General features: G+C 31.6%; 1 protein-coding gene across 1 annotated transcript in view; it reads right to left on the reverse strand.

Annotated features, from left to right (window-relative positions):
- The window catches only part of LOC140445543 (lysozyme-like), a 369,487-nt gene that overhangs the window by 252,464 nt on the left and 89,884 nt on the right, over nucleotides 1–27,139 (reverse strand). The window contains 1 exon segment of the mRNA XM_072537639.1: nucleotides 11,623–11,715. Within this exon segment, the coding sequence (XP_072393740.1) occupies nucleotides 11,623–11,715 (93 nt within the window).

The following is a 27,139-nucleotide window of genomic DNA, read 5'->3' on the forward strand; positions in this document are numbered from 1 at the left end:
CTAAAACTGAAAGCGCAAAGAATCGATTGCAAGTTACAAAATACTTGTAGAGTCATACTGTTTGGACAAGTACAGTTGTTTAAATAATCGCTTTCTGTCATAAAAAAATTGAATAAATTGTAAAATATTTTTTGATCTGCTTGATATTTAGCACACTTTAATAACTCATCAATTGCCATAATTTCAAGTAGCTATATTACCTGTCGTTAGGCAAAAAACAAAGTTACTAACATTTATAAATTACTACAAACATAATATCTTAGAGTTTACGGTTTTTTGGAATTATATCAATTATTTATGTATGTAAATTTGGTATTTCTCTACATAAAAAACTTTTTATGGTCTACAACTTTTATTTAAATTATTTTTCTTTAGAATGTATACAAAACGTTTTATAAGCAAAAAACTTTTAAGATTGTTTAAAAAAACAAAGCAAAATCAACTGTACGTCTTAACGAATTTTTCGTCAGCTACTTTTTAGAATTTAAATTTTTGTATAAGATTTTTTTAGCTAAACTATTTAGCGAGGTTCCGTGAACTACTTTCTTATGGCATGGTCAAAGTCAAATATTATTTTTTTAAGTGATTAAGCCACAATTATTGGTCGTTATTGAGATGAAAATTACATTTTTAATTAACTAATATTTAACGTTTTGATTTCCACTATGATTTTACAATAACTTTGTTTATTGTACTAATTATGTAAACATGTGTATACACATTTTGTACAGAAAAACGTTTTTTGAGAACGATTTCCGGAATGGAAATCAAAATTTCAAACATTAACACAATCACAACCAATAATTAAGGCCTTAATTCCATAAAACCATAATATTTATCTCAAACTATTCATCGATAGCTTCGACTAAACAGGTTGTAAATTGAAATTTATGTAAAATATTCCCCTACACGATTCTCTGGGCAAAAATACCTAGGTTGAATAAATATAACATCTAAACGAAGAAAAAAACCTGTTGAGACTGCAACTTGTGAGCAGGTAGTTTCAATGTCGTTATTCGAACTTGACCCAAACCGATCGATATTTAGGTATCTAAAATATTATTTTAAGGATTAATACCGGCAACATCTATTGGCTCTAAAATGATGCCAAATACAGTGATTTTAATGCTTGATGTTAAAACGTAGGTTTGATGTAAAAAATTAAATATATAAAAAAAATCGGAATATTGAAAAACCGACAACAGTGCCAAGCCTACAAAGGTGCCCTAAACGAACATACACAATTTATAAATAGAAAATGATAACAATTCTTGGTGATGCTAAATTACTGCAACGTGAAAAGAATTCAAAAGGATAGTGGGATGTATATATATATATATATATATCTACGGCATAAAGTGGACTCCGCCCATGTTAAAATTCAGGTTCAATTGAGCTCCGTGGTCAAGTGGATACCGATATACGGAGCTCACTTGACCATTCCATAATATTGGTTCTGTCGATTCATCAACATGTATAGTTTAATAATTTATAAAAATTTTTTGGAGCCCGTAAATACCCCTGTATCATAAATGTATATCGTTTAGTTCACGTGTATATATTATAGGGGTCGTACAGATCTTCTTCAATGTATATTTGAAACATACGTTTATCGGTTTAAGTAAGCTCTGAGAGTTTGGCAACTGTGTGATTATACCGTATATTTTCAACACATACCCTGAACGGTTCATATGGGCTCCTTATTTTTATCTACTGTTCGTAGACAGTGCAATCTAATACGCATTACACTGAGTAACAGAGGATATCTTTTTACCTGGTATAACTACGTACTAAAAGGTATTTATAACTGGTTCTTTAAAAACAGGTATATAGATACAAAAGGATTTGGGCTTATTATTTAATGGAATATTCGCTTGCATAGGAAATTTTATTTTTCTGCATTTTTAAAAATGTTGTTCTTTTATTTAATATAATTTTATTAGTTCAATGCCGAACTCAATGTTTTTTTTTAATTACAGAAATTTCCTAATAGATTTTGTTTACGTGAGTATGTCTATGTACGTTTTATGTAAGCATCCGATTAATAAAAAGTAATTTTATTTTATCCAGTCTTCTGCGATATCTTGTATAAAGCTTTTTTATTACCTATTTTAGTTCTGGTCTTATTTGTGTACTACATACGATATCTCGATAAAAGGTTATCTCAAAATAAATATGGTTAAGAGCTACAATAGATATTTTTGTGTTAAAATTGGTAGTAGTGTGCACAAAAAGAAAGAATAGTTAATTTGTCTAAAGTGGTATATTCGGCAGCAGATGCATATAGTGCAAGCGTCTATGTTTTAAGGGCGGAAGGATGTGCACCTCATTTTTAGCTAACAAGCTTGCGAACAATATTATTTCTGGTCCTCAATTTACCTTTTAGTTTTAAACAATAATCTGTGACTGACCCCGTGCGATACAAACTATTTTCAAGGAATTTATAGGGAGTCTACGTTCAACAATTTCATGACATTATTGGATGTTCAGTTTTGTGAAAGCGTCTATGTTAAGGAAATTGAAGGAGCACACACGAGCTTTTCAGGGATTTTGGCTGAAAATTGATTCATAGTTTATTTTTATTGTGCAATAATAGGTGTATCGTCTATATAATAGAAGTCCTAGTATCTACCGGTATGGATCGTTCGTTTGTGTTAATGTTATACAGTGTAGGTGTCTTTATGCTACCCCAAGCGGAACCGTTCCTCATCTGCTATTCTTACCATTGAGTGATACAAAAAATATTCTCTTGTGTAGGCATACGCAGACAATATAAGTGAGTTTGTTATCTAAGGGGATACCATATAGTTTTTGAAAAAATATTCTGTAAGTTAAGGTGTCGTAAGCGGCATTTAGATTAAAAAATACCACCACTGATACCCGATATTTTTCGTACCCATCTTTGATTTAGTATTTGTGGTGTACATCACTTTGAATAGCTGACAAAATAAAGATATTGGCCGATAGTTTTTGTGGTCGCTGGCGGTTATATGAAATTGGTGCAGCATACGTTGTAAATCATTTTCACTTTGAAAGAGTAGTATTGCGTCTTCTGTACAGCAGATTATTTTTAGTTCTTATTTTTTATTATTTCATCCATAATCAGGTTGAATAATAGAGGACTCAGGTAATATCCCTGTTTTTTTCCATTGTCACCTTCAATAGGGTCGGTTAGTTCTTCTTCTACTTTTACTTGTATTGTGTTGTTTTGGTATATATTTTCGATCGTTTTGATTTTTCCTAGAGGTATCTCTCTTGCGTACAATAAGGGGATAACGTTTTTTTAATTTGTGTATCTTCTGTATATCATTATTTCTTTTGTGTATTAAAAATTAAATTTTGGTTATTATTGCTTAATATTCTCTTAACGTGTTTATTAATTGTCTTGTTATATGTGTATCAAGATATGTGTGTCATAATAGATTGTAATGCATATTTCATTTAATGTAATTAAAGTGCTCTTTGCGTTTGCCAATTACTTTCCCACTTCCTCAGCGATAGGTCTTTTTTTCCTCATTAATAACCTTATCCTCGCTCGATACAGCTATTTTAACCCTCTATAGCCCCGTGTGTACTCAAGGCAACAAAAGAGTTTTTGATGCAGAAAACTTTTTTAAAACAATTTCCGACTCTAGTATGCCCTCTGTTAATTTCAGGCAACATTTGGTTATACATTTTAATACACTTTGTGAACCTATGATGAAACCTATATGGAAATGTTTAACAATATGTCAAATGAACATGACTGCCTTATTAGTTTGTATTTTCGATCGTGATTTATTGTTATAAATTGTGTACAATTTATATAAAAATACATACAGGGGCATTATATCAGCATTTAGATATTGATTACCGTTGACATTTGTTTATTTTATTGTGTTGTTTCAGTACTGTGATAAAAAACAGGTATGTTGCTTTGAATCCACGCTGGACCATATTATTCTAAATTATTTCTTTAAGATGGATACAAAAACGTTCTACGGGAAAAGCAGTAAATATCCGAGGAATACAAAGACTCTGACTTTGATAGTGATAATAAGAAAGTGATAATGAATTTTCCAGGTACTCAGATGTCAATCGATCCAGGATCAAATAAAATGGAAAATGTAGACGATTTGTACGAAGCAAATTTAGACCAGGATACCAATTTAAATTTAGACCAAGATGAAGATGAGGGCGATACCGATAAAACAGAAAAACACACTGAACAAAATGTGCTCAAAAGGTCAAAAATGATCGTAAAAAACATTCAGTGGAAGAGTGGTTCCCGAACAGTATTTCCAATTCCAGAATGGAAAGGTAATTTACCAACATGCAAATTATTAGAACCGGAATCCCCTCTACATTATTTTAAAAAGATGATATCTACCAATATGCTGGAAAACATAATAGAACAAAGTAATTTGTATGCACTCCAAAAGAATGTAAATAAACCATTGAATATGACACTAGCAGAATTAAACCAATTTATTGGATCTGTTCTACTGATGTCAATATATGGCATGCCAAGGATAAGATCATTTTGGCAGAAGGAAACACGTGTTGCTCAAATAGTCGATACTATATCTAGGAATCGCTGAGAAGAAATAAAAACTAAAATGCATTTCAATAATAACGAAAATATGGTCAACAATAATGATAAGTTATACAAAATTAGACCGTTCATCAACGGTTTATTTTAAAATTTTCAAAGTATTCCAATTAGTGAAAAATTGTGTATTGATGAACAAATGATACCATTCAAAGAGGCACATTCTTTAAAACAATATATGAAGAACAAATCCAAAAAATGGGGATACAAGGCATTTGTTTTGTGTGATAGCAATGGTATTGTTTATAACTGGGAATTATATACAGGAACTGTTAAACATCCTCTTCATTTACCTAATGTAGACACCAGCGGTAATGTAGTAATAAGAATGTGTGAGATAGTCAAACCAAACAAATACTATAAAGTATATTTTGACAACTGGTTCAATAGCATTTAGTTGCAGATTGAAATGGAAAAACGTGGACTGCAATGTTTGGGAACTGTTCTTCCAAACATATTGCCTTATTGCCATTTTTCAAATGACAAGAATATGAAGAAACAGGACAGAGGTACTGTAGAAGAAAAGCACGCTACAGTAGATGGCATAAGACAAACAGCGTTAAAGTGGTACGATAATAAACCGGTTCATTTGCTTAGTACATTTGTTGGTTCTGAGCCTACTTCGTTAGTCAAGAGGTGGGATAAGAAACAGAAATCAAGAATTATTGTATGCTGTCCAAATTCAGTGCAATTTTATAATACATTTATTGGAGGTGTCGATCTTATGGATTCACTAATTGCTCTTTATCGAACAGACATAAGATCTAAAAAGTGGTATCTAAAAATATTTTTTCACCTTCTGGATTTAGCTGTTATTAACAGCTGGTTGTTGCATCGTCGTGATTGCGATTAATTTGAAATTAAAAAGAAAAACCAGTTGCCTTTGTTACAGTTTAAGTCCCACTTATGTAGCGTACTGTTAGTAAGAACTGACCAGATCAAAAACAAAGGACGTCCCAGGCTCAGTGAAATTGAGAACGAAATTGTAAAAAAACAGAGGAGAGGATCTACTGCTATTGTACTACCAAAGGAAGTTAGGCTTGACCAAAGGCCAGTAATTTCTGAAAAAAAGGGAAGATGCAAAAAACCAGGATGCTGTAATACTTCTAAAGTAATGTGCGATAAATGTAAAATTGCTTTATGTTTTACACCTACAAATATTTGTTTTTTTTGAATGGCATAATAAATAAGTATATAACTTGTTTCGTTAGTTTTTGCTAAACACTCCCAAAACTCTTCCCAAACGAAATTTAAAAAATCTAAAAAAATTACTAGTTGTTGTAAATGGATATTTGAGCACATATACCAATTAAAACATTTTATAAACAAATAAGTTTACAAAAAAGTCGGGCAATAGAGGGCTAAGATATTTATATTTCACTATATGCTCTATGAGTTAGTTTTCAATTCAAATTTGCACCTATGACGAAATTTATAATATCTAAGATCTGGTACTTTCATATGAAACTGGAATAAAACACTTGTTAGATAATATTTATTTGTTTTGAGTACATTTTTTTTAAAACCTAGTATATAAAAAAATAAATATTTGTCTGTCAACAAATTTCTATATAAAAGTACGAGGCACTATTATTCTCATGCTGTGAGCTTTGCTGCTCTGTTACTTTTATAACGCTTAAGCTATTTTTAATTTATTGTAAATATTTTTGAGGTGTGTTTCCTTAAATGATCATTTTTAAGGTTAGTACGTTTGATTAAATGAAATTGACATTAATTTGATAGTTTCCATTTTATTAGTGTTGATGGTATATGACTAGCATCTGTTGGTACTATAATATATCAATTTCAACATGTGGAAGTGAGAGCACTCTCTTGTTAGTAATTTCAGTGTAAATTTTGACGAAACCAGAAATAACCCATAATATTCTTTCCGTGTGATCTTAGTATTTCCGTTGATTAAATAGTATAGGGTATCCAATATTTCAATCATCGGTATGTCAGAGTGATTTTTATGAATCTTTATATATATTTGCAAAATGAAAAAGAAAGTTCAGTACAGGCAGTTAAACAGCTGATCTGTCAATTTAGAAGTAAGAGCAAGTACCAACTTGCTGAAAAGTATACCCATACACAAAAGGAATAATAAAATGTACTGCACAAACTATAGCGCTATAAGCTATATCTCTATTAATAATTAGGATATACAGTATTTTTTCTAATACACCTGGAACGATTGAGTAAATAGGTGAACTATAAAGTAGGTGGATATTAGTGTGGAATTGGAAAAACTTAATAAATCGTTGATCAATTATTCACTATTAGGCAGTTAATGAGAAATGTTGGGAATACAAAAAAAAACATTAAACTAGTTATTTATAGATTTTAAACAAACACTGATATAATCATAAGAATAAAACTATGAAATACCATTACAGAAAAGAAAACTGTCGACTTATTTTCAAATGTACATTGATTTCAAACAGGAAGATTCCAGTCCAAACTCAATTTAAAAAGTAAAATCAATAAACAGATAATTATATACATAAAGATTATACAAATCGCAAATATTGGAAAACCTAAATATGCGTGGTCAAAATATTAAAAATCAAAGTGCTTTAAAAAGTGAATGAACTCGCCTAACAGCTGTTTTGAAACCAATATATTATGAAACGAATTGGGGATATTATATTACACAAACTAAACCGCTTGTCTACAAAAAAATCAAGAAAATATGACACGACAGGAAAGACTAATGACTTTATAGCTAATTGCCACATAAATATCAATGTAAAGCAAAAATACTTATTTAGATAAACGTATAATGTTTCACTAAACGGTAACGAAAAATGTTACAAATAAAGGTTAAAACATGCTTTTCAATTCGCGGTAAAAGATTTAATAAAGTTCAGCACACAGTATAAATTCGTAACAAAATTCATATACCAGTAAACGGTACTCGATACAGCAGCAAAGTAATTTTGGCAACAAATATGTAGGTTGTACTTTACCCCATTGAAATCATAGTACCCGCTATGGAAAATGGTGTCTTCTTTGACATCCAGTAACCACAAATGTGAAATTAGGAAAGATTAATGTGAAATTAGGAAAATTCAATGAACCGTTGATCAAATATTCACTATTATATACTTAATGAAAAATGTTGGGAATAAAAAAAAACATTAAGCTAGTTATTTATAGATTTTCAACAAACATATGATATAATTATAAGATTGTAACTAAAATGCTATGGAAGAACTAGGCATACATAAGAAAAGTAACTGCCAACTTACTTTCAAATGTCCAGTGACCTCAAACAGGAAGATGCCCTGTCTCCAATCGCGTTTACCATCGTTTTGGAGAGCATCTCCCGGAAAGCAAATACAGAAAATCTCACAGTTTAATAATTAAGGTCCTCATATTATACGGACCTTCGACGATGAGTTAGTTACTGAGAATACAGTAGCGAAAATAATTATTGGTAAGCAAAAAACATTAATACATTAAATAGAAAAAAGCGCAAAAAAGAGTCCTCCAAATCAACAATAATAAAAAAATATATGGCTATCACTTTGAAATGTTTCATCGGTCTAAATATTTGGAATTTAAAAGCACTTTTAACAAAAACACTACAAAAGAGAATAACAACAGAATACAAGCTGGCAATTGCTACGTTTTAAGCAAAAAAATTAAATCCAAAAATACATCCCGCAGTAAGAAAAATAAGAATCTACGTACGTAGGTAAAACACAAATAATGAAAAAATAAAATAAGAGCCGTACCTACTCCTTCCAGCGATTTTTTACATCCTTTCCTTGCATAAATAGTTTAATGTATTTATCTCGTATACATTTAATCTGATTAAAATCTTTGGTTTTCTCCACTTTTAGCAATTTTGTATATGTTTTTTTCTTAGTACTCAGTTCATTGTACAGCTTTTCATACGTTGCTACCATAGATTGTGCTACCGCTACTTTTGCTTCCTCTTTATCTATTTGATACTTTTGATAATCTTAGTCTGATATTTTTTCTTGTCCCTCCTTATATAATCTTCTCTTGTCTTTTATATTGTCTTAAACATTGTCTGACTATCTATATTTACCAATTTTTAAGTCAATTTCCTGAGATGTTTTTAAGTATTTTAGTTACACTCTCTTTAATAATTTTTGACACATTTCTCCAAATTTCATTATGACCTTTTTCCATATTCCAACACATTCTTTTTTTATTTCTGTTCTAAATTGAACTACTTTGTCGCTTGTTAACGTCAATTAATTGTTTTTGTGACTCTCCTCGATATTTTGGTTTTATTTCATATTTTACTTGTATATCTGGTACCAGCACTTTATGCTGTTGGCTTACAAGATAGAGTTTCACTAATTATTACTTTAGAGTCTTTACATAAGGGATTGGCTTACGATCCATATTTGGAATTGATTTTGTCTGCTTTTGAATTGGATAAGCTGGCTTTCTCTTTTCTAAAAGCATGTACTAACAGTGTACTAGTTATGGCCACTGTTAGTACATACTACTGCTAATTCCAGCATATTATCTGCCATATTATTTGCTGCCAATAGCATTCTAATATTTCATCTATAGATTAAATCCGTATAGCAAATAGATACTTTTCACTTTCTCGGAGAAATAATATTCTAACATACAAAATCCTTTTAAATTGCCAAAACCTTCCTTGCATATTTTATTCACTTATAAGGGACAGCAGCAATATCAGTACCATAATAAGGAGTATAGTCCTGGACTGACTAATCGTTGAATAATAGGAAGCATGAGTGTAGCAGTTTTAATGTTTTCGGGACTGCTACCTGGTATCGGGGAGCAGTGATATAAGTACCAAGTTATTGCATATATGAATTGTTGCTTGAACTTTATTATTACTAAACAGCACTATATAAACAGCACTATATTCTATAACACAAGAAACACTGTGTTATAAAACAGTCGAATAATATACAGATTTCCAATTCAAATATTCAAAAAATTAAAGAACAGCTTACTAAAATAGAAATCACCTATTTAAAATGCAATCCATTAATGGCTCAAGGTACCAAGCACTTCTAGCATATGGTAATGATATTGATCTCATAAGAAACTCTCTCCCATCTGCGACATCTTCAATAAAGTGAAGAGAACACGAAAAATGTTTTACTTAAAACCAACAAAATGAAAAATAAATACAAGCGAATCAACAAAATAGAGCAATTCAATCTAGATCGTGAATAAAACAAGTGATGTTTTTATCTAAGGGGACGTCATAGAATTTTTGGAGAAATGTTCTCTAATTTATTATGTCGTAAGCGGCATTTAGATTGACAAATACTACCCCTAATACCTGATATCTTTCGTACCCGTTGTTGATTTTTGCAACAACGGGTACGTTATTACATACTTTATAAGTATTACGAATAAAAATAAATAAGCAAGAAGAATGTAAGTGTACTATATTTAAACCAAGTGACAGAAAAAAGAATATTATACATAAATGTACTTCTAAATTAAAAATTATATGCCTGACAACGCAAGATACAAAAAACAATGATTAAACATTGAAAATAATAATAGCTTGCACAAGCGACAAAGTATTTAAAACGATAAGGCCGAACATATTATATGTAATTGTAATAGATATGTTGGCTAAAATTAAGTTACTAAGACACCGAAATATTATATCTGGGTAATGACTCACTACTGATTGTTAGTATCTACCATAAGTATATCCATGTGTTTATGTGTATCTAAAGTATAGTAGTATATTGAATTCCCTACATTAAAAAATCGAAATATTTAAATTAGACAGTAAAAAATTATAATTTTAAGATTGATTTATAAATTATTATAATTTAAATTTTACTGCTTGATGAAACAAATATTGTAAGTCATACACTGTAGCAATCGAAACATCGGAACGTACATTTATAATATAATAAATGTTTCAGTGCCAATGCATTAAAAAAAATACTAGTTCATAAAAATGGACACTTTCCTTTTCAAAGTTTATAATAGACACTAATTTCAGTTTATCTATACTTAAAGCAAGTAATATAAATTACCACCATAAAATATTTAACTACATTAACCAAGTACGTATTTGTGAAATTTCTCGATGACTAAATTGATTGATATTTAAATAAATTTGAAGTTCCAAAATGTACCTGCTGTAAAATTTAAAAATCTACGACTAATCAAATTATTGGCAACATCGGAGGGGTTTAGTTGTGTACGCAAAGAAATGTATACGGATCCCAAAAGTGTTTTAACCCATTACGGAGTCCACTTAATCCGACGTGTTGGTCGGAGTCCACATAAAGCGCTACCCAGATAATAATATACACGGTGTATATTCGCCTGGAGTTAGTATAATACCGTTTTTGTACGGAGCCCTCATTAACCGCTAGATCTATATATATATATATATATATATATATATATATATATATATATATATATATATATATATATATATATATATATATATATATATATATATATATATATAAGTATATAAATACCCTTCTGTAAAAAATATGTTTGATATTACAAGATAGCTGCTAGTAGATACCAAAACATAAAAGCTTAAAAGCTTATAAGGGTAGCTTTTATACCAAAACATGCAAAACCGGAGAGAAAAAACCTGTCCCTGAAAGTCCCTGAGAATATAAGCATATTAACAATACCAAAAACTCTCCAAAAACTGGTGGTAGGCATATTAGTGTATATGTTGAAAGATCCATACATCAGAACAGCATGTTATGGAGTACATGTTGACTGCAGTACGATTGCTTTAAAACAGACTTTAATGAAAAAAAAACCTGTAATTTTAAGAGTAAAATAAAGTATAAGCAGCTGTTCAAATATAATATTACACTGGTAATATAATAAAATAAAGAGGAAAACTTTTCTATTATAATTTTATTTTTATTAAATTAAACCATCTTTCATTAACTACACTACCTGAAAATTAAACATTATGAAATCCACAGAGCAATAGTTAAACAGACACAAAATTACTTAAATATAAATTTCTAATAAATAAATATTTATCAAGGGCAACTTACCAGTACAGCCACTAGTTACATTGCAATTGGAAATAGCTTCACAGATACATCCCAAGCAAGCTTGCGTCACTGGTAGTTGTTCAGATGCGAAATCTGTAGAATATATATTCTATATTATTATTTACACACATATAATAAATATATATATATATATATATATATATATATATATATATATATATATCTATATATATATATATATATATATATATATATATATATATATATATATATCATCTATATATATATATATATCTATATATATATATATATATATATATATATATATATATATATATATATATATATATATATATATATGTTGAGGTTAATTGGGTATACAGCTGATTAAAAGCCAAGTGTACTCTGTTTAACAATTCATTATATTTCGCCAATTTTCATTGGCATCATCAGGTGAGAGCTACAATTATTTAAAACATGGTAAAATACAATTTAATAATAAAAATTTTGAATAAAATCCTTTATAAAAAGGTATATAAAAAACCCAGTTGGGCTATGTTGCATTGACAAAACGTTTTCAGAATAAATATTCCATCATCAGTGTCCTAAAATAGTATTTAACCACTTAATTAAAAAGAACATGAAAAGATTTAAGTTTTGAGTCAAAACTTAAATCTTTTCATGTTCTTTTTAATTAAGTGGTTAAATACTATTTTAGGACACTGATGATGGAATATTTATTCCGAAAACGTTTTGTCAATGCAACATAGCCCAACTGGGTTTTTTATATACCTTTTTATAAAGGATTTTATTCAAAATTTTTAATATATGGTATACAGCCAAATACAGGAACTTTGTTTCCTTGTGGAATTTAATAATAGTTTGTTGTTTATATACTTACTTAATTGAGGTTAATGGCAGTGCGATTTATTTTAATACCATCAAGTAAAAATTTTTTTGTTGGAATAATGTTGATTGTAGTTGATGTTGATTACAAATTAAAATATAGGAAACAAATACAATTTAAATTAAAAATAAAACAGACATAACGTTTACTTCGGTAAATGTCATTAAGGTTAAGTACTAGAACTATCAAATATCGAATGTTATTAATTGACTTTTGTGAAGATGATTAGTTCCATGGTGTTGACGTAGTAGTTGTTTATTTGATTAATATTTACTGTAAGGTGTGTTATAGTTGAAAAATTTTTGAAATTACATTATGTGTTGTATTAATTATTTAATAGTTATATGTGTCTATTTATAATGTTTGTTTTTCGATGTGTAATAAATAAGCATAAATCTCACTCAGATGTTCAACATCTGATTTCTTATTTATTAAATTATCCATTTGAGTGATAAATGCCATCTCGAGGAAGAGTCTTTTATTGAGATTATTTTCCATTGCAAGAATCTTTGTTTCACTGTAGTTCATTATGTGGTGTTCATCATGTACGTGTTTTGCAAGGGAACATCTATCAGGATATAATCTGCTGTCACTCTTGTGGGAAGTAATGCGACTTTTTAGGTGTCTGTTGGTTTGGCCAATATATTGTTTGTTACAACTTCCGCACGGGATACGATAGACTATATTAGATAATTGATCAGTAGGTGTTTTATCTTTTAGTTTGGTGAATATCGAATTAATGTTTAACACTGTGTAATTAGCGATTTTTATGTTGTCGTCAACTGATTTGAAAATTCGTGTAAGTTTCGGTGTTGTAATGCGGTTCTCTCTCTTGCAAAACTCTATCCAAAATTCTTCCATCTCCCTCCTCTTTTTCCTTGAACCAATCAGAACGTATCTCCATCCAAACAAATTTTACTTTCTTCAAAGAAAAAAAGCTAACCAATAATCCGTCGGTCATCTCATAAACATTTTCAATTTCTAGAGAAAAAAGGATAATTACCTCTCACAAAATATTTACAAACGAACCCTATTGTATAATTTTTGCTAATCCATACAATAGAAAGTTTAAGGTAGAACTGTTAACAAAAATATCTATTTAAAACTAAATCGTTAGGAAAACCAATATATTGTCTTCTTATTTTCTGGGAATGTCTTTGAACGTATAAAATTCACTTTCCAAAAAAAAAACACTTTTTAAAACTAATGCTAAACAGTATAATATACAGGGTATTTGCGATTTCTGTTGGTCTTTGATTTGATTTTTGTCTTACTATTTTCTATTTTATTTTTGAAAATTATGGAACCTTATTAACTCCTGTTGAACAGACGAAAATTTCCCCGCACATGTAACAAATTTTCTCGAGTCAACACATAGTTTCAAAATTATTAGGATTACTTAAAATTCTTAAATCTAAACTTTGATTTATATTTATCTCTAAATGTACCGACATGTTTACTATTCGTAATATTTGTATATATCGTGAATATTGAAAATTCCTCTGATCCTTTCAGAGTCCACATGCCTCAGGACATAACTATTTACACCGTTTTCATTATTCACGATGTATGGAGCCTCAAATACTGGCATCAGCTTAGCACAAATGTTGTTGGTGAGATTGGATACTCTCAAAGCTCTCACCAGCACCTTTTCACCAACTTAAAATGTAACGGGTCTTCTCTTCCTGTTGCAGTCTTGCCTTTGAATGTACTTCTCATTACTTCTTTGAAGTCTTCTCTGTACCAGTTCCAAAACTTTTTGATATTCTCTGGGCTCTGTGTCTTTCCACGGCCTTACTGGCATTATTCCATTCATAATGTATTCCGGAGTTTCTTTTGTCACCGTACTTGGAATCCTATTTAAATAATTTTCTATGTCTGCTAATTTTCTGTTCCATGTTTCATGTTGTCCATCTGTAGCAATGTCAAGAAACTTCGTCACCTCCTGAATAAACCTTACCGAAGGATTGCTCTGAGGATGTCGAATGCTGACAAAATTTGTCTCTATTTGATTTTTTTCATTATTTCTTTCTCTTTTGTCATGCGACAGCTATACAATTTTACATATTTTGAAAAGACGTCTACCATCACCAGGACATGTTTATTTCGTTGAGTTGTTATGATTAAATCACTCAAGTTATCGATTGCTACAATGTCCAATTTAATTCTAGATACGATGTTCTTTGCGATATTTTTATTTTTATAATTTTTACTTTTATACCTTTGACATGTACTGCACTTTTGTGTCATCTTCTTAGCTCTACCGTAATTTGGTCGACAGATACAATTTTCTCGGAAAACTAACCACACTTTCCGGGCTCCTATATGTCCGTCGTTGACATGTAGATTTTCCATAATTTTCTCGGCCAGTATTGGTGTCACCAAATATGTCTCTTCCTTCGATTCTTTTGAAGAAAATATCGTCTTCTCCCTCTGCTCTTCTCTTTTCATTTTCTTCCAAACCTTCTTGATCCATTCTTATTTCATTCAGCGAGAAAAGCACGTCTTCTTGTGACAATCGGTTTAAACCAACATGCAACGCAATCGTATTCTTTTTTCCTGTGTCTTCATCCCGGGTTAAAGCCTCGGCTACAATGTTATCCTTTCCTTTGATGTACTTAAATTCAAAATCGTACTCTTGTAATAACAAATTTCCTCGATGTATTCTATTATTTACTAATTGATTTTTCATGATGTGGACTAAAGCCGCATGATCAGTTTCTATTATAAATTTCGTGCCCAAAAGATAAAATCGTAAATTCTCAACGCAAAAAAGTACACTCGCAAATTCGAGTTCAGTAACGCTATATTTCCTTTCATGCGTTTTCGTTACTCTAGATACAAAACATATCAGTACTTCCTGGTCATTCTGTATTTGTGATAATACCCCTGCAAATTTTTGGATGGAAGCATCGGTTCTAAGAATAAATGGTTGTTGATAAATAGGATGATACACCTTGATACTTTTCGAGAACTCTTCTTTTAATTTAGAAAAAGCTTTTTCTTGTTCTTCTTTCCAGTTCCATTTAATTCCTTTTTAAAAAAATTAATTAAAGGTATTTCTTTCTCGCTTATGTCTGGGATTAACTTTTTGAAATAATTCACCATTCCGAGGAAACCTCTCAATGTTTTCAAAATTTTCGGTCTCTGTCTCGGTTTCTTTTCAGTTTAAAACCCACATACACTACTTCCTTTTGGAAAAATTGGTATTTTTCTATGTTCAGTTTCAAACCGGACTTATCCAATTCTTCCAACACGATTTCAATATGTTTTAAATGACTCTGCGTATCCGGAGAAAAAATTAATAAATCATCGATATATTGTATGATAAAATCTTCATATCGATTGAGAATGGTGAGTAGAGATCTCACCAGTGCTGTACATGCACTTTGCAAACCAAAAAGAACTACCTTGAATCGATATACTATCCCATCAATTGAAAAAGCGGTATAATTTTGGCATTTTTCTGCTAACGGAATCAACCAAAAACTATGTTTTAAATCAATTTTGGAAAAAATATGGGACTTAGTTATTCTTCCAAAAATAGCCTCAATGTTTAACGGTGATTCATGTTGGGATACTGTATGGTGGATAATGTTTCTCGTATCTAAACATAGCCTCAATTCTCCGCTGCTTTTCTTTACTATTACTATTGGATTGATATGGGGTGAATCACATCTTTCTATAATCTGATCTTCCAACATTTTCTCAATTTCTCTTTTCACGTCTTGCCGGTAATTATAAAAAAATTTTTAAATTATTTCTGGGGCAAAATTCAGCAACTAGAAATCAACAAAGAACTGCAGAACGGGAGATACAATGAAAGGATGGGAATGTCAGAAAAAACATATGCATTACAGGTCTACAACAACGCCAAACATTTGGAATACAATTATTCATCGGAGCAATTAGTAGAATTGATTGCCAGATATTTTGAGGAAACGTTAGAAGACCACATCACTTACAAAATTACAAAGACATTGATAGTCTTTGTCAATTTTTACAAATAAGAGAATCGCGTTTACGAGACAGAACTACAGAGATAGGGGGCAAAATAATCGTCAAGAACGGCAAAAAGGGAATTTATTCCGAGAAAAGAATACGAGAATAGAGTAAACAGGAGAGAGAATTACGAATCAAGAAATTAACAAGGAAACAGAGACAGATACACGGAAAATCGTAACATAAATACTTACACAAACCATAAAGAAGATATCAACTACAGGAGAACAAATAAACAAGGATATCGAAACAACAGATACAACTTAGAAAGACCAGGGGAAGTGAGAAGAGAGGTAAATAACACACAAGTAGAAGAATACAGGGAAGAAAGACAATGCGACGGCAGAAGAAATAATGAAAGACAACAGGAAGATTTTCACGAAGGCGCGCACTAAGAACGAAAAAACAAACTGGAATTTTTTGTCACCTAAAAGAATTTATAAGACTGGCAGGACATAAGGACAAAGAAAATGGATCAAATTTAAAATTTGTAAATGGGTTTATAAATGAAACAACCCATAAAAATTTTGATAGACTCAGGTTCTGAAATCTCTATCGTAACTAGAAAATTGGTATAAGAAGTTGGTTTGACAAATTTAATTTACAAAATACCTAGGGTGAATTTAGTGGGCGCAAATAAACGAACTTTGGCAACGATAGATAAAGGTATACGGATTAGGGTACGATTGGGAAAGAACTTTTTTTCACTACAATGAAAATCGAGGATGAAGTGGTAGAATTGGAGGACAAATTGGATAAGGACAAGGACAATGAGACAAGGAAGATCGATGAAGTGGATAAAGAGCAAGTGATAGAAATGAATATGGCAACGAAACAAGGACAAAGAAAAAAAAGGCGCAAGCAGAGAAAATTAGAAGAAATTTAAACCTGGAATTCCTCAAACGAGATGAGTTTAGAAGAAGAAGTAGAAAAGGAAAAGATTAACCCAAAGTATGACTTTGACCTAAAATTTCCCAAATTTTTTACCTCAAATGAATGTTCGTACTTTCTGGCCACTCTGTTTTCTTCCTTTATTAAATTTTCATAGTTTTTTTAAAATTAAACGCATCTCATTTTCCTGTCCTTGTCTGCAAATTAGTTCTCTTTCGTTCTTTTTATCCTGTTTACACATATTTACTGTGTATTTGACCTACTTGTCTTCAGACATTTCTTCAAATACCGTTGCTTCTAATTTATCTTGTCTATTTTCGTCTATGCTCATCCATACATCCCATGTGTGAATGTCTTCCTTAATCTTTTCCTTTTCTACTTCTTCTTCTAAACTCATCTCGTTTGAGATGAGGTTTTAATTTCTTCTATCTTTTCTTTTTTTTCTTCTTCTGGGCCCATCTCTTTTGAGGAATTCCAGGTTTAAATTTCTTCTAATTTCTCTCCTCTCCTCTTTTTCCTTGAACCAATCAGAACGTATCTCCATCCAAACAAATTTTACTATCTTCAAAGAAAAAAAGCTAACTTTCTTCTATCCCTCCGTCGGTCATCTAATAAACATTTTCAATTTCTAGAGAAAAAAAGATAATTACCTCTCACAAACTATTTACAAACCTACCTCATTGTATAATTCTTGGTAATCCATACAATAGAAAGTTTAAGGTAGAACTGTTTACAAAAATGTCTATTTAAAACTAAACCGTTAGAAAAACCAATATATTGTCTTCTTATTTTCTGGGAATGTCTTTGAACGTATAAAATTCACTTTCCAAAAAAAAAACACTTTCTAAAACTAATGCGAAACAGTATAATATACAGGGTGTTTGCGATTGCTGTTGGTCAGTGATTTGACTTTTGTTTTAATATTTTCTATTTGATTTTTGAAAATTATGGTACCTTATTATATATATATATATATATATATATATATATATATATATATATATATATATATATATATATATATAAATATATATATTTATATATATATATATATATATATATATATATATATATATATAAATATATATATATATATATCTACAGCATAAAGTGGACTCCGCCCATGTTAAAATTCGGGTTCAAGTGAGCTCGGTGGTCAAGTGGACGGCGATATATGGAGCTCACTTGACCATTCCATAATATTGGTTCTGTCGATTCGTCAACGTGTAGAGTTTAATAATTTATATCTTACCCTTGTATCATAAATGTATATCGTTTAGTTTACGTGTATATATTATAAGGGCCGTTCAGAACTTCTTCATTGTATATTTGAACCATAAGTTTATCGGTTTAAGTAAGCTCGGAGAGTTTGGCAACTGTGCGATTATACAGTATATTTTCAACATATACCCTGAACGGTTTAAATGGGCGCCTTATTTTGATCTACTTTTTGCTGACAGTGTATTCTCATACGGATTAAACTCAGATGTTTTTTTTTTAATTTCGTATTATATTATGTTTACGTGGTTTACGTCTTTGTACGTTTTATGTAAGCATCCGATTAATATAAATTGCTTTTATTTAATCCACTCTTATGCCATATCGTGTATAAAGCTTTTTTATTATTTTTGTTCTGGTCTTATTTGTGTACTACATATGACATCTCGATAGAAGGTTATCTCAAAATAAGTATGGTTAAGTGCTACAATAAATATTTTTTTGATAAAATGGCTAGTAGTGTGCACAAAAAGAAAGAATGGTTAATTTGTCTAACAAGGTATATTCTGCAGCAGAAGCATATAGTGCAAGCGTCTTGCACAAATGTTTTAAGGGCGGAAGAACGTGCGCCTCATTTTTAGCTGACAAACTTGCGAAGAATACTATTTCTGGTCCTCAATTTACCTTTTAGTTTTTAACAATGATCTGTGACTGACCCCGTGCGATATGAACTATTTTCGAGGAATTTGTAGGAAGTCTACAGTTCAACGATTTCATGACATTATTGGATGTTCAGTTTTGTGAAAGCGTCTATGTTAGGGAAATTGAAGGGAACACACAAAATTTTTTTTGTTCTATTGTCTTCGTCTTTTATTTTTGTTTTCTTGTCTATCTTTCTTTATTTCACTCTTGTTGTACCCGAGTTTATCTGCAGTCATTTCCCGTTTCTTTGCCTTGTCCGTCAACGAATAATGCATCCTCTCATCCCTTGCTAGTTTTTTGAACCACCTCCATGATGGTCCTCCAGCTGGTTGGTGTTTCTATTCCATCTCCTTTCTAGACCATCTATTATCAGTTTGTTGGCTTTAATTTGGACACGTTTACCTTTCTTTATTTCATCTTTTGCTATTCTTCGTATTTCCTTCTGTATTTGTAATTCATCTGTCGTTAGATCATTGTTTATATATATTTTTTCTTTTTTCACTTCTTTAAGTTTACTTTTGTTTTCCATAACTTTTGTGTTTTCTTCTTTGTTTGACAGTCTGACTAAACATGTGTTATCTCCTAGTTTCACTGCTTCTTCTATGTTTACGGTAATATTTAGCTCTTTTGTCATAAAATTTCCTATTACTTCTTTTAGTATTCTTCTATCTCCAGTTTCTATTGTCATTCCCTGTATTATCACATTATTTTTTTTTTCTTATTCTATACAGCCTTTCAAGGCATCCTTTTGTATCATTCAGACCCTTTTTGTTTTGTTCATTTTCTTTCCAGATTTTTATATTCTCTTGTTTTAGTTCTGCTAGTTCAGTTTTGAGTTCCCTCATTTCTTCTCTGTATTGTTTTTGTTCCGTTTTTCTTCTTTTATCAGTTTTTAATTCTTGTAACTCTATTGTTAAATTTTTTATCATATTTAGTATTTGATCAATTTTGTTTTCATCTCTGTGACTTTTAACTGGGCTTCTTTGTACTTTTTTACTGGGACCAAATAACAGTTCCTTTTCTTCTCTATTTCTTTTCTGATTGTCATCGGATGTATTATCATCTGAATCCATATTTCTACTGCTACTACTCGCGATAGAGCCAACCTCCCCACTCAACGCGCCGAAGGAAGATGGTTCTCTGAAGCAGTAGCTTGCACTAATTTATTTTCACATTTTCTTCCTGGATAAATTAATTTTCAATTAAAATAATTATCAGTTACTTTGGAACGGTTTGATGTAGCAACGCCCACGTCTAGCTTTTTAAACTAATATATTAGCGTTAATTACCTGGGCCGGTTTTATTTTTAGTGTTTTGTGTTGAGAGTAAATAAAATTTCCTTCGCCTTCCTAAATTTATAGAGGTTATGCACTTACCTATCTTCCAATGTCTGCTATAATTACCATTAACACTTTTATTCTTTTATTACACACTGCACGCAAAATCAGCAAAATTATAACCAAAAATTGAAATTATTGTGGAGCAGAATTAACACACCACCACCCCTGATACCTGATATTTTTCGTACCCGTCTTTGCTGTGTTGGGTAAGGTTTAGTATTTGTGATGTACATGATCTTCCCTATCTATAACCACTTTCGTATTTTAATTTGAGTTTTTCTTCTAATATCGGTGAAATCATATTAACGATCTTGTGCAAAAGTATTTTAAATAGATGACAAAATAAAGATCTTGGCCGATAGTTTTTGTGGTCGTTGGAGTTTTTGTTAGGTTTAAGCAAGGTAACAACTTTGGCTTGTCTCTAGACTTTGGATATCTGCATAATTTGAATAAAGTTGTTCATCATCCGGATAAGCCATTTGAGTGTTTTTGGTCCAAATTTCGTAATTAGCTTTGTGCTCATATGCTTAATGTCGGTATTTTTATATATAGTATTATTCTTCATTAAATATGTAGATGGTGGATCCAAGCTCAACATCGTTGAAAGGTTCTCTCAGCTGACTGGTTTTGTCCTTTCTTATTTTGAGTTTTTCTTTGCTTCTTTTCCGACAGAGATAACATTTCTATATTTATAATGTGGTTTTTAGCGATCAGCTTTATATAAAAATACCTTAGGTTATACCCTATATGTGTTTCTTGCACTAGAAATAAGTCAGATTCGTATTTAGCGCTCTGTAGTTTTTAGTATCTCTGATAAGTTTAAGTAAAGTTTCTTTATTTCTAGATTATGCCCTAAACAGTTATAGACATATGTTATTAGAATAGTTGGTCCTAAAAAGGACCAACCATTTTCAATATGTTTATTTACTACAGATTAGATATGCTCGAGACTTTAATAAATTTTGAGTGCGTTGCATTTATGGAAAACGAAATTAGTATAACGGCCAGCCCGATAATAAAATTTTATGGCCTGGCTTTTAAAAACAAAGAATGCGTGTTCTGTGTTGATTTTTCATTAATCATTGAGACACAATTTGGATCGGGTCGCGATACATACAATCCCTTCGAGAATTAATTACGCCTTACGATAATAAATATTATTTTTTCCTTTAATATTTTAACACTTTTTCCTACGTTTTATTCAATATTATTATATTTTATTTTTGTTTCCGTTGTAAATAAGTTTATCATACGCATCCACACCAAGTACGGAACATTGGTGACCTCGTGAACGTTTAGAAAGAATAGTGTTGATAATATACTTTTGCCGGTTAAAACAGTGAAAATGCAAGATAGTGCCAATAATAGTGCTACAGGAGTGGATCGCGTATCAGTGAAAATTACATCGTTCTGGGCCAGGGATCCCGAAATATGGTTCCTGCAAGTAGAAAACCAATTTGCACTAGCAAACATTACAAGTGACGCAACAATATTTAATTATATAATTGTTAATCTAGAAACTAGACAAATTATTGAAATAAACAATAATTAAACAATAATTATTGAAGGCATTAAGTGGAAATGGAATCAAAAAACAAGCCAGATAGAAAAAATAACATACAATACAGAACCAACTAGTTCAAAAAACTAGCTGAAGAAAACACAATAACGGACCGAGAAACAAAACAGGCACAGAACAGGGACATGAGCAGATCTAAAGATAATAACACAAACGGGAGTAAAAACAAATTGAAGTACAACTTAAACACAGAAAAGAACAAAACAATTTGGAAAATGGCATCATGGAATGTGAGAGGTATAAATGGGAAGGAAATAGAACTGGGGGAAGAAATTAGAGATAAGAACATTGAAATAGTAGCTATAACAGAGACAAAGAAAAAAGGAAAAGGATCAATAATATTAGAAAACGGAATGTTACTAATATACAGTGGAGTGGAAGAAACGAAGAGAGCTCAGGCAGGAGTAGCGTGCATGATAAAGAAGGAGAGTATCAACAAAATAAAAAATTGGATATATTACAACGAACGTATACTAAGAGTAGACATAGATATGGATACAGAGGAAACCAATACAAACCTAATCATATGTTATGGACCAGATGAAGACGCAACAAAAAACGAAAAGAATGAATTCTGGGACAAATTACAAGAAGTGATAAATGATTGTACAGAGAAAATTGTGATCACAGGAGACCTGAACAGTAGAGTTGGGAAAGAAACAGAAAAATGGAACAATGTCATCGGACCTTATGGGGAGGACAAACTAAACAAAAATGGAAAATTACTACTCGAATTCTGTCTAGACAATAACCTGGTGATTATGAACACACACTTCCAACATAAAAGGATACACAAGATCACAAGAGAAGTCAAATCAAGAGACGAACAATCAATTATAGACTATACTATAGTGCAAAAAACAGAGAAGTACTGGATAAGAGACGTAAGGGTAAAAAGAAGTTATGAAATTGGTAGTGACCACTATCTACTAGAAACCACATTCAAAAGCAAAAGAAAAGAAATAAAAAGAAATGAGAACATAAACAGAAAACACAAAGAAATAATAAAAATTTATAAACTAAGGGAAGAAACAACGAGAATAAGATATTCAGAAGGACTAGAGAAAGAGATGGATAATGAACATGAAATAACAGAAACAATAGAAGAAGAATGGGGAAAATTTAAAAATGCGATGATAAAAACAGCTAAATCAATATGTGGAACCACAAGAAATAACAACAGAGGAAAACGAACATCTTGGTGGAACGATGAAGTGAAAAGAGAAATAAAAGAAAAGAAGAAATTATGGAAAGAATACATCCAAGACAAAACACAACAAAAATATGAAAATTATAAGAGACAAAGAACAAAAGTTAAAGAGATAGTTAAGAAAGAGAAAAAGAAAAGTTGGGAAAAATTCGGGGAAAAAATGGAAGAAAACAGCACAGAAAACGTAAAATTATTTTACAGAACACTGAAAAACCTAAGAAGCAACAAAGAAACGAAACTGAAACAAATAATGAACAAGGAAGGAACAATAATAAACGACGATAAGACAATAATGGAAAGATGGAGGGAACATTTTCAGCTGATACTGAATGGAAATCAAGCGAATACAATGGAGAAGGAAAGCCACAACAGGAGAGTATCCATGAAAAACACGGAAAATACAGAAACTATAGAAAAAGAAGAACTGGAAGAAGCAATAAGAAAGATAAAGATTGGAAAAGCACCAGGAAGCGATGAAGTAGCACCAGAAATGATGAAATATATAGGAGTAAACGCAAAAGAAAAATTGTTATACATATATAACCTAATATGGAAGAGAAAAGTAATACCCAGAGAATGGACAAATGCAGTAATTATACCTATATACAAGAAAGGAAACACAAGAGACTGTAGGAACTATAGAGGTATATCACTACTATGTGTAGCAGCAAAAGTATACGAAACCATAATAGAAAGGAAAATTAGAAAAGAAATAGAACATAAATTAGAGGATGTACAAAGTGGATTCAGGAAAGGACACAACACACAAGACCATATATTCACCATGCAACAAGTAATAGAAAAAGCCTTAAAGAAAAATAAAGAAATACATCTGAGTTTTATAGACATGGAAAAAGCATTCGACTCAATCAAAAGAAAAGATATATGGGAAAGTCTAAAGAAGAAACAAGTAAGTGAAGAACTGATAGAAGCAACAAAGAGTATATACATGAAAACAACAAATACAGTAAGAATGTTAAATATACAGTCAGAACCATTCGAAACAACCCAAGGAGTTAGACAAGGGGGAAGTCTCAGCCCACTACTATTCATAAATGTTATAGATGAGATAGTGAAAGAATGTAAGAAAACATTCAAGAAATACTGCATCGGTTGGAACAGAATGCAAATGATAAATGCTGAGATGTGTATATTTGCAGACGACATAGTATTAATTGCGGAAACTGCAGAAAAACTGAAATACAACTTAGAGAAATGGAACCTAGAAGCAAGCAAATACAACCTAAACGTAAACAAAGAGAAGACTCAAATAATGAAAATATCAAGGAAACAAGGGACGGAAGATCAAATAGAAGTAATGATAGACCAACAAAAAATAATACAGACAAATTCATACAAATACTTAGGAACAGTAATCAACAACAAAGGAGACATCGAGGATGACCTTAACAACAGAATGGAAAACACAGGAAAACTATTCCAAGCACTAAATAGAGGATTCCTTAATAACAAAGAAATATCAACAAAGACCAAGATGACAATATACAAAACAATATATAGACCTACAGTGACATATGGAGCAGAAAATTGGATATTAAACAAAAGACATCAGAGCAGAATTCAGGCAGCAGAGATGAAATACCTCAGAAGAACGATAGGAGTAAAAAGAACTGATAGAATCAGAAATGAAGAAATAAGAGAAAGACTCAAAATCAAACCGATACTCGAGACAATCAAAGAGAAAAAACTGGCATGGTTCGGACATCTAACCCGGATGGACAATAATAGACAAGTTAAAAGAGTGTGGGACGCCAAACCAATAGGGAAGAACAGAAGAGGAAGACCCATTAAAGAATGGAACAGTGACATCTCGCAGATACTACAGAGTAAGGGTAAGACTTGGCAGGAAGCAACACAGATGGCATCCAATAGGAAGGAATGGAGAAAGTTCGTTAGGAGCTAGGACACCTCAGAAGACCGTCAAATAGTGTAATGTAATGAATTGTATTTTAAACGGCCCAACACCGAAAGGTACAAATGGGTCTACTGATTAAGTAAGTAAGTAATCTAGAAACGGCATACATATCCGAAGTGAGAGACATCATTGTATCACCACCAGCTACAGACAGGTAAGTAAAGTTAAAAACAGAATTAATTAAGAGACTCGGTGCATCACAACAACAAAAAATTAAAAGATTACTCGAGCATGAAGAATTGGGCGATCGAAGACCTTCTCAATTCTTACGACATTTACAATCTTTAGCAGGCACAACGGTACCAGATAATATTATAAGATCTCTGTGGTTAGGTAGACTACCTTCCTCTACACAGGCTATCTTAGCTACCCAATCAAACGCTAATTTGGACACAGTTGCCGAGCTAGCAGATACAGTTTTCGAAGCCGTAGCTCCTAGAACACAAATTTAGGATGCGGCCACTGCTCTTAAAAGCACCATCGGAAAATTAATAGCCGAATTAGCTGAAATGAAACTTCAACTAGCTAACATCACCACTGCTCAACCACAAACTAATACATACCGTCGTAACCGCAGCACCTCAAGACGAAGACCATACCATAGAAACAGAAGCTACAGTAGATAACATAATAGTTACATATGTTGGTATCACTACGGTTTTGGTGATAGTGCTCAAAAGTACACACCTCCGTGCAAGCACCAGGAAAACACCACGGGCAATCGGTAAGTAAGATACTAGAAGAACTTAGCGGGTCAACACAATTCGGTTTTAAGGGAGGACTAGGAACAAGAGAGGCAATTTTATGTTTGAACACCTTAATACAAAACTGTTTAGATCAACGAAAAGATGTCTACCTCACCTTCATCGACTACGAGAAGGCATTTGACAATGTTAAACATGATATGATGGAACTACTACATAGGGCCAACATTGACCAGAAGGAGATCAGAATTATTCAGAATCTATACTGGAACCAAATGGCAAAGGTGAGGATTGAGCAAGACCAATATACGGATGAATTTGAAATCCGGAAAGGTGTCCGCCAAGGCTGCATACTCTCTCCGATGCTTTTTAATTTATATGTTGAAAATATATTTGCGGAAGCATTAGAAGACACGGAATTAGGCATTAAGGTGAACGGCATACCAATTAGCAACCTACGCTATGCGGACGACACAGTGATTATAACTGATAATTTGGAAGATCAGCAGTTATTACTTGATAGGGTGAATAGCATAGGTAAAAAATATGGCCTCAAAATCAACATTTTGAAAACGAAATATATGGTCATTAGCAGAAACCCTCCAGAAAACCCGATAATATGCATAGGTGACGATCGCATAAAACGCGTGAAAACTTTTAAATACCTTGGCACCACAATCAATGACCAATCGGATCCACAACAAGAGATAAAAACCCGAATACAAATAGCAAGACAAGCTTTTGTGAAATTCAGACCGCTCCTATGTAATCAAAACCTAAATTTCGAAATACGCTACAGAATGGTCAAGTGCTACATATGGTCCATCTTGCTTTATGGCATGGAAACGTGGACTTTGAAAAAAACATCTATTAACAAACTTGAAGCATTTGAAATGTGGTCATTGAGAAGAATGATGCGCATACCTTGGGTGGATAGAGTTCGAAACGATGACGTCCTTAAGAGAGCCGGCGTGGAAAGAGAACTCTTTGAATTAATTAAAAAACGCAAGATTGGTTACCTTGGGCACATATTGAGAGGAGCAAAATATGAAATACCACACTTAATC

Source organism: Diabrotica undecimpunctata, chromosome 7 (assembly GCF_040954645.1).
Source record: "Diabrotica undecimpunctata isolate CICGRU chromosome 7, icDiaUnde3, whole genome shotgun sequence".
Taxonomy (NCBI): Eukaryota; Metazoa; Arthropoda; class Insecta; order Coleoptera; family Chrysomelidae; genus Diabrotica; species Diabrotica undecimpunctata.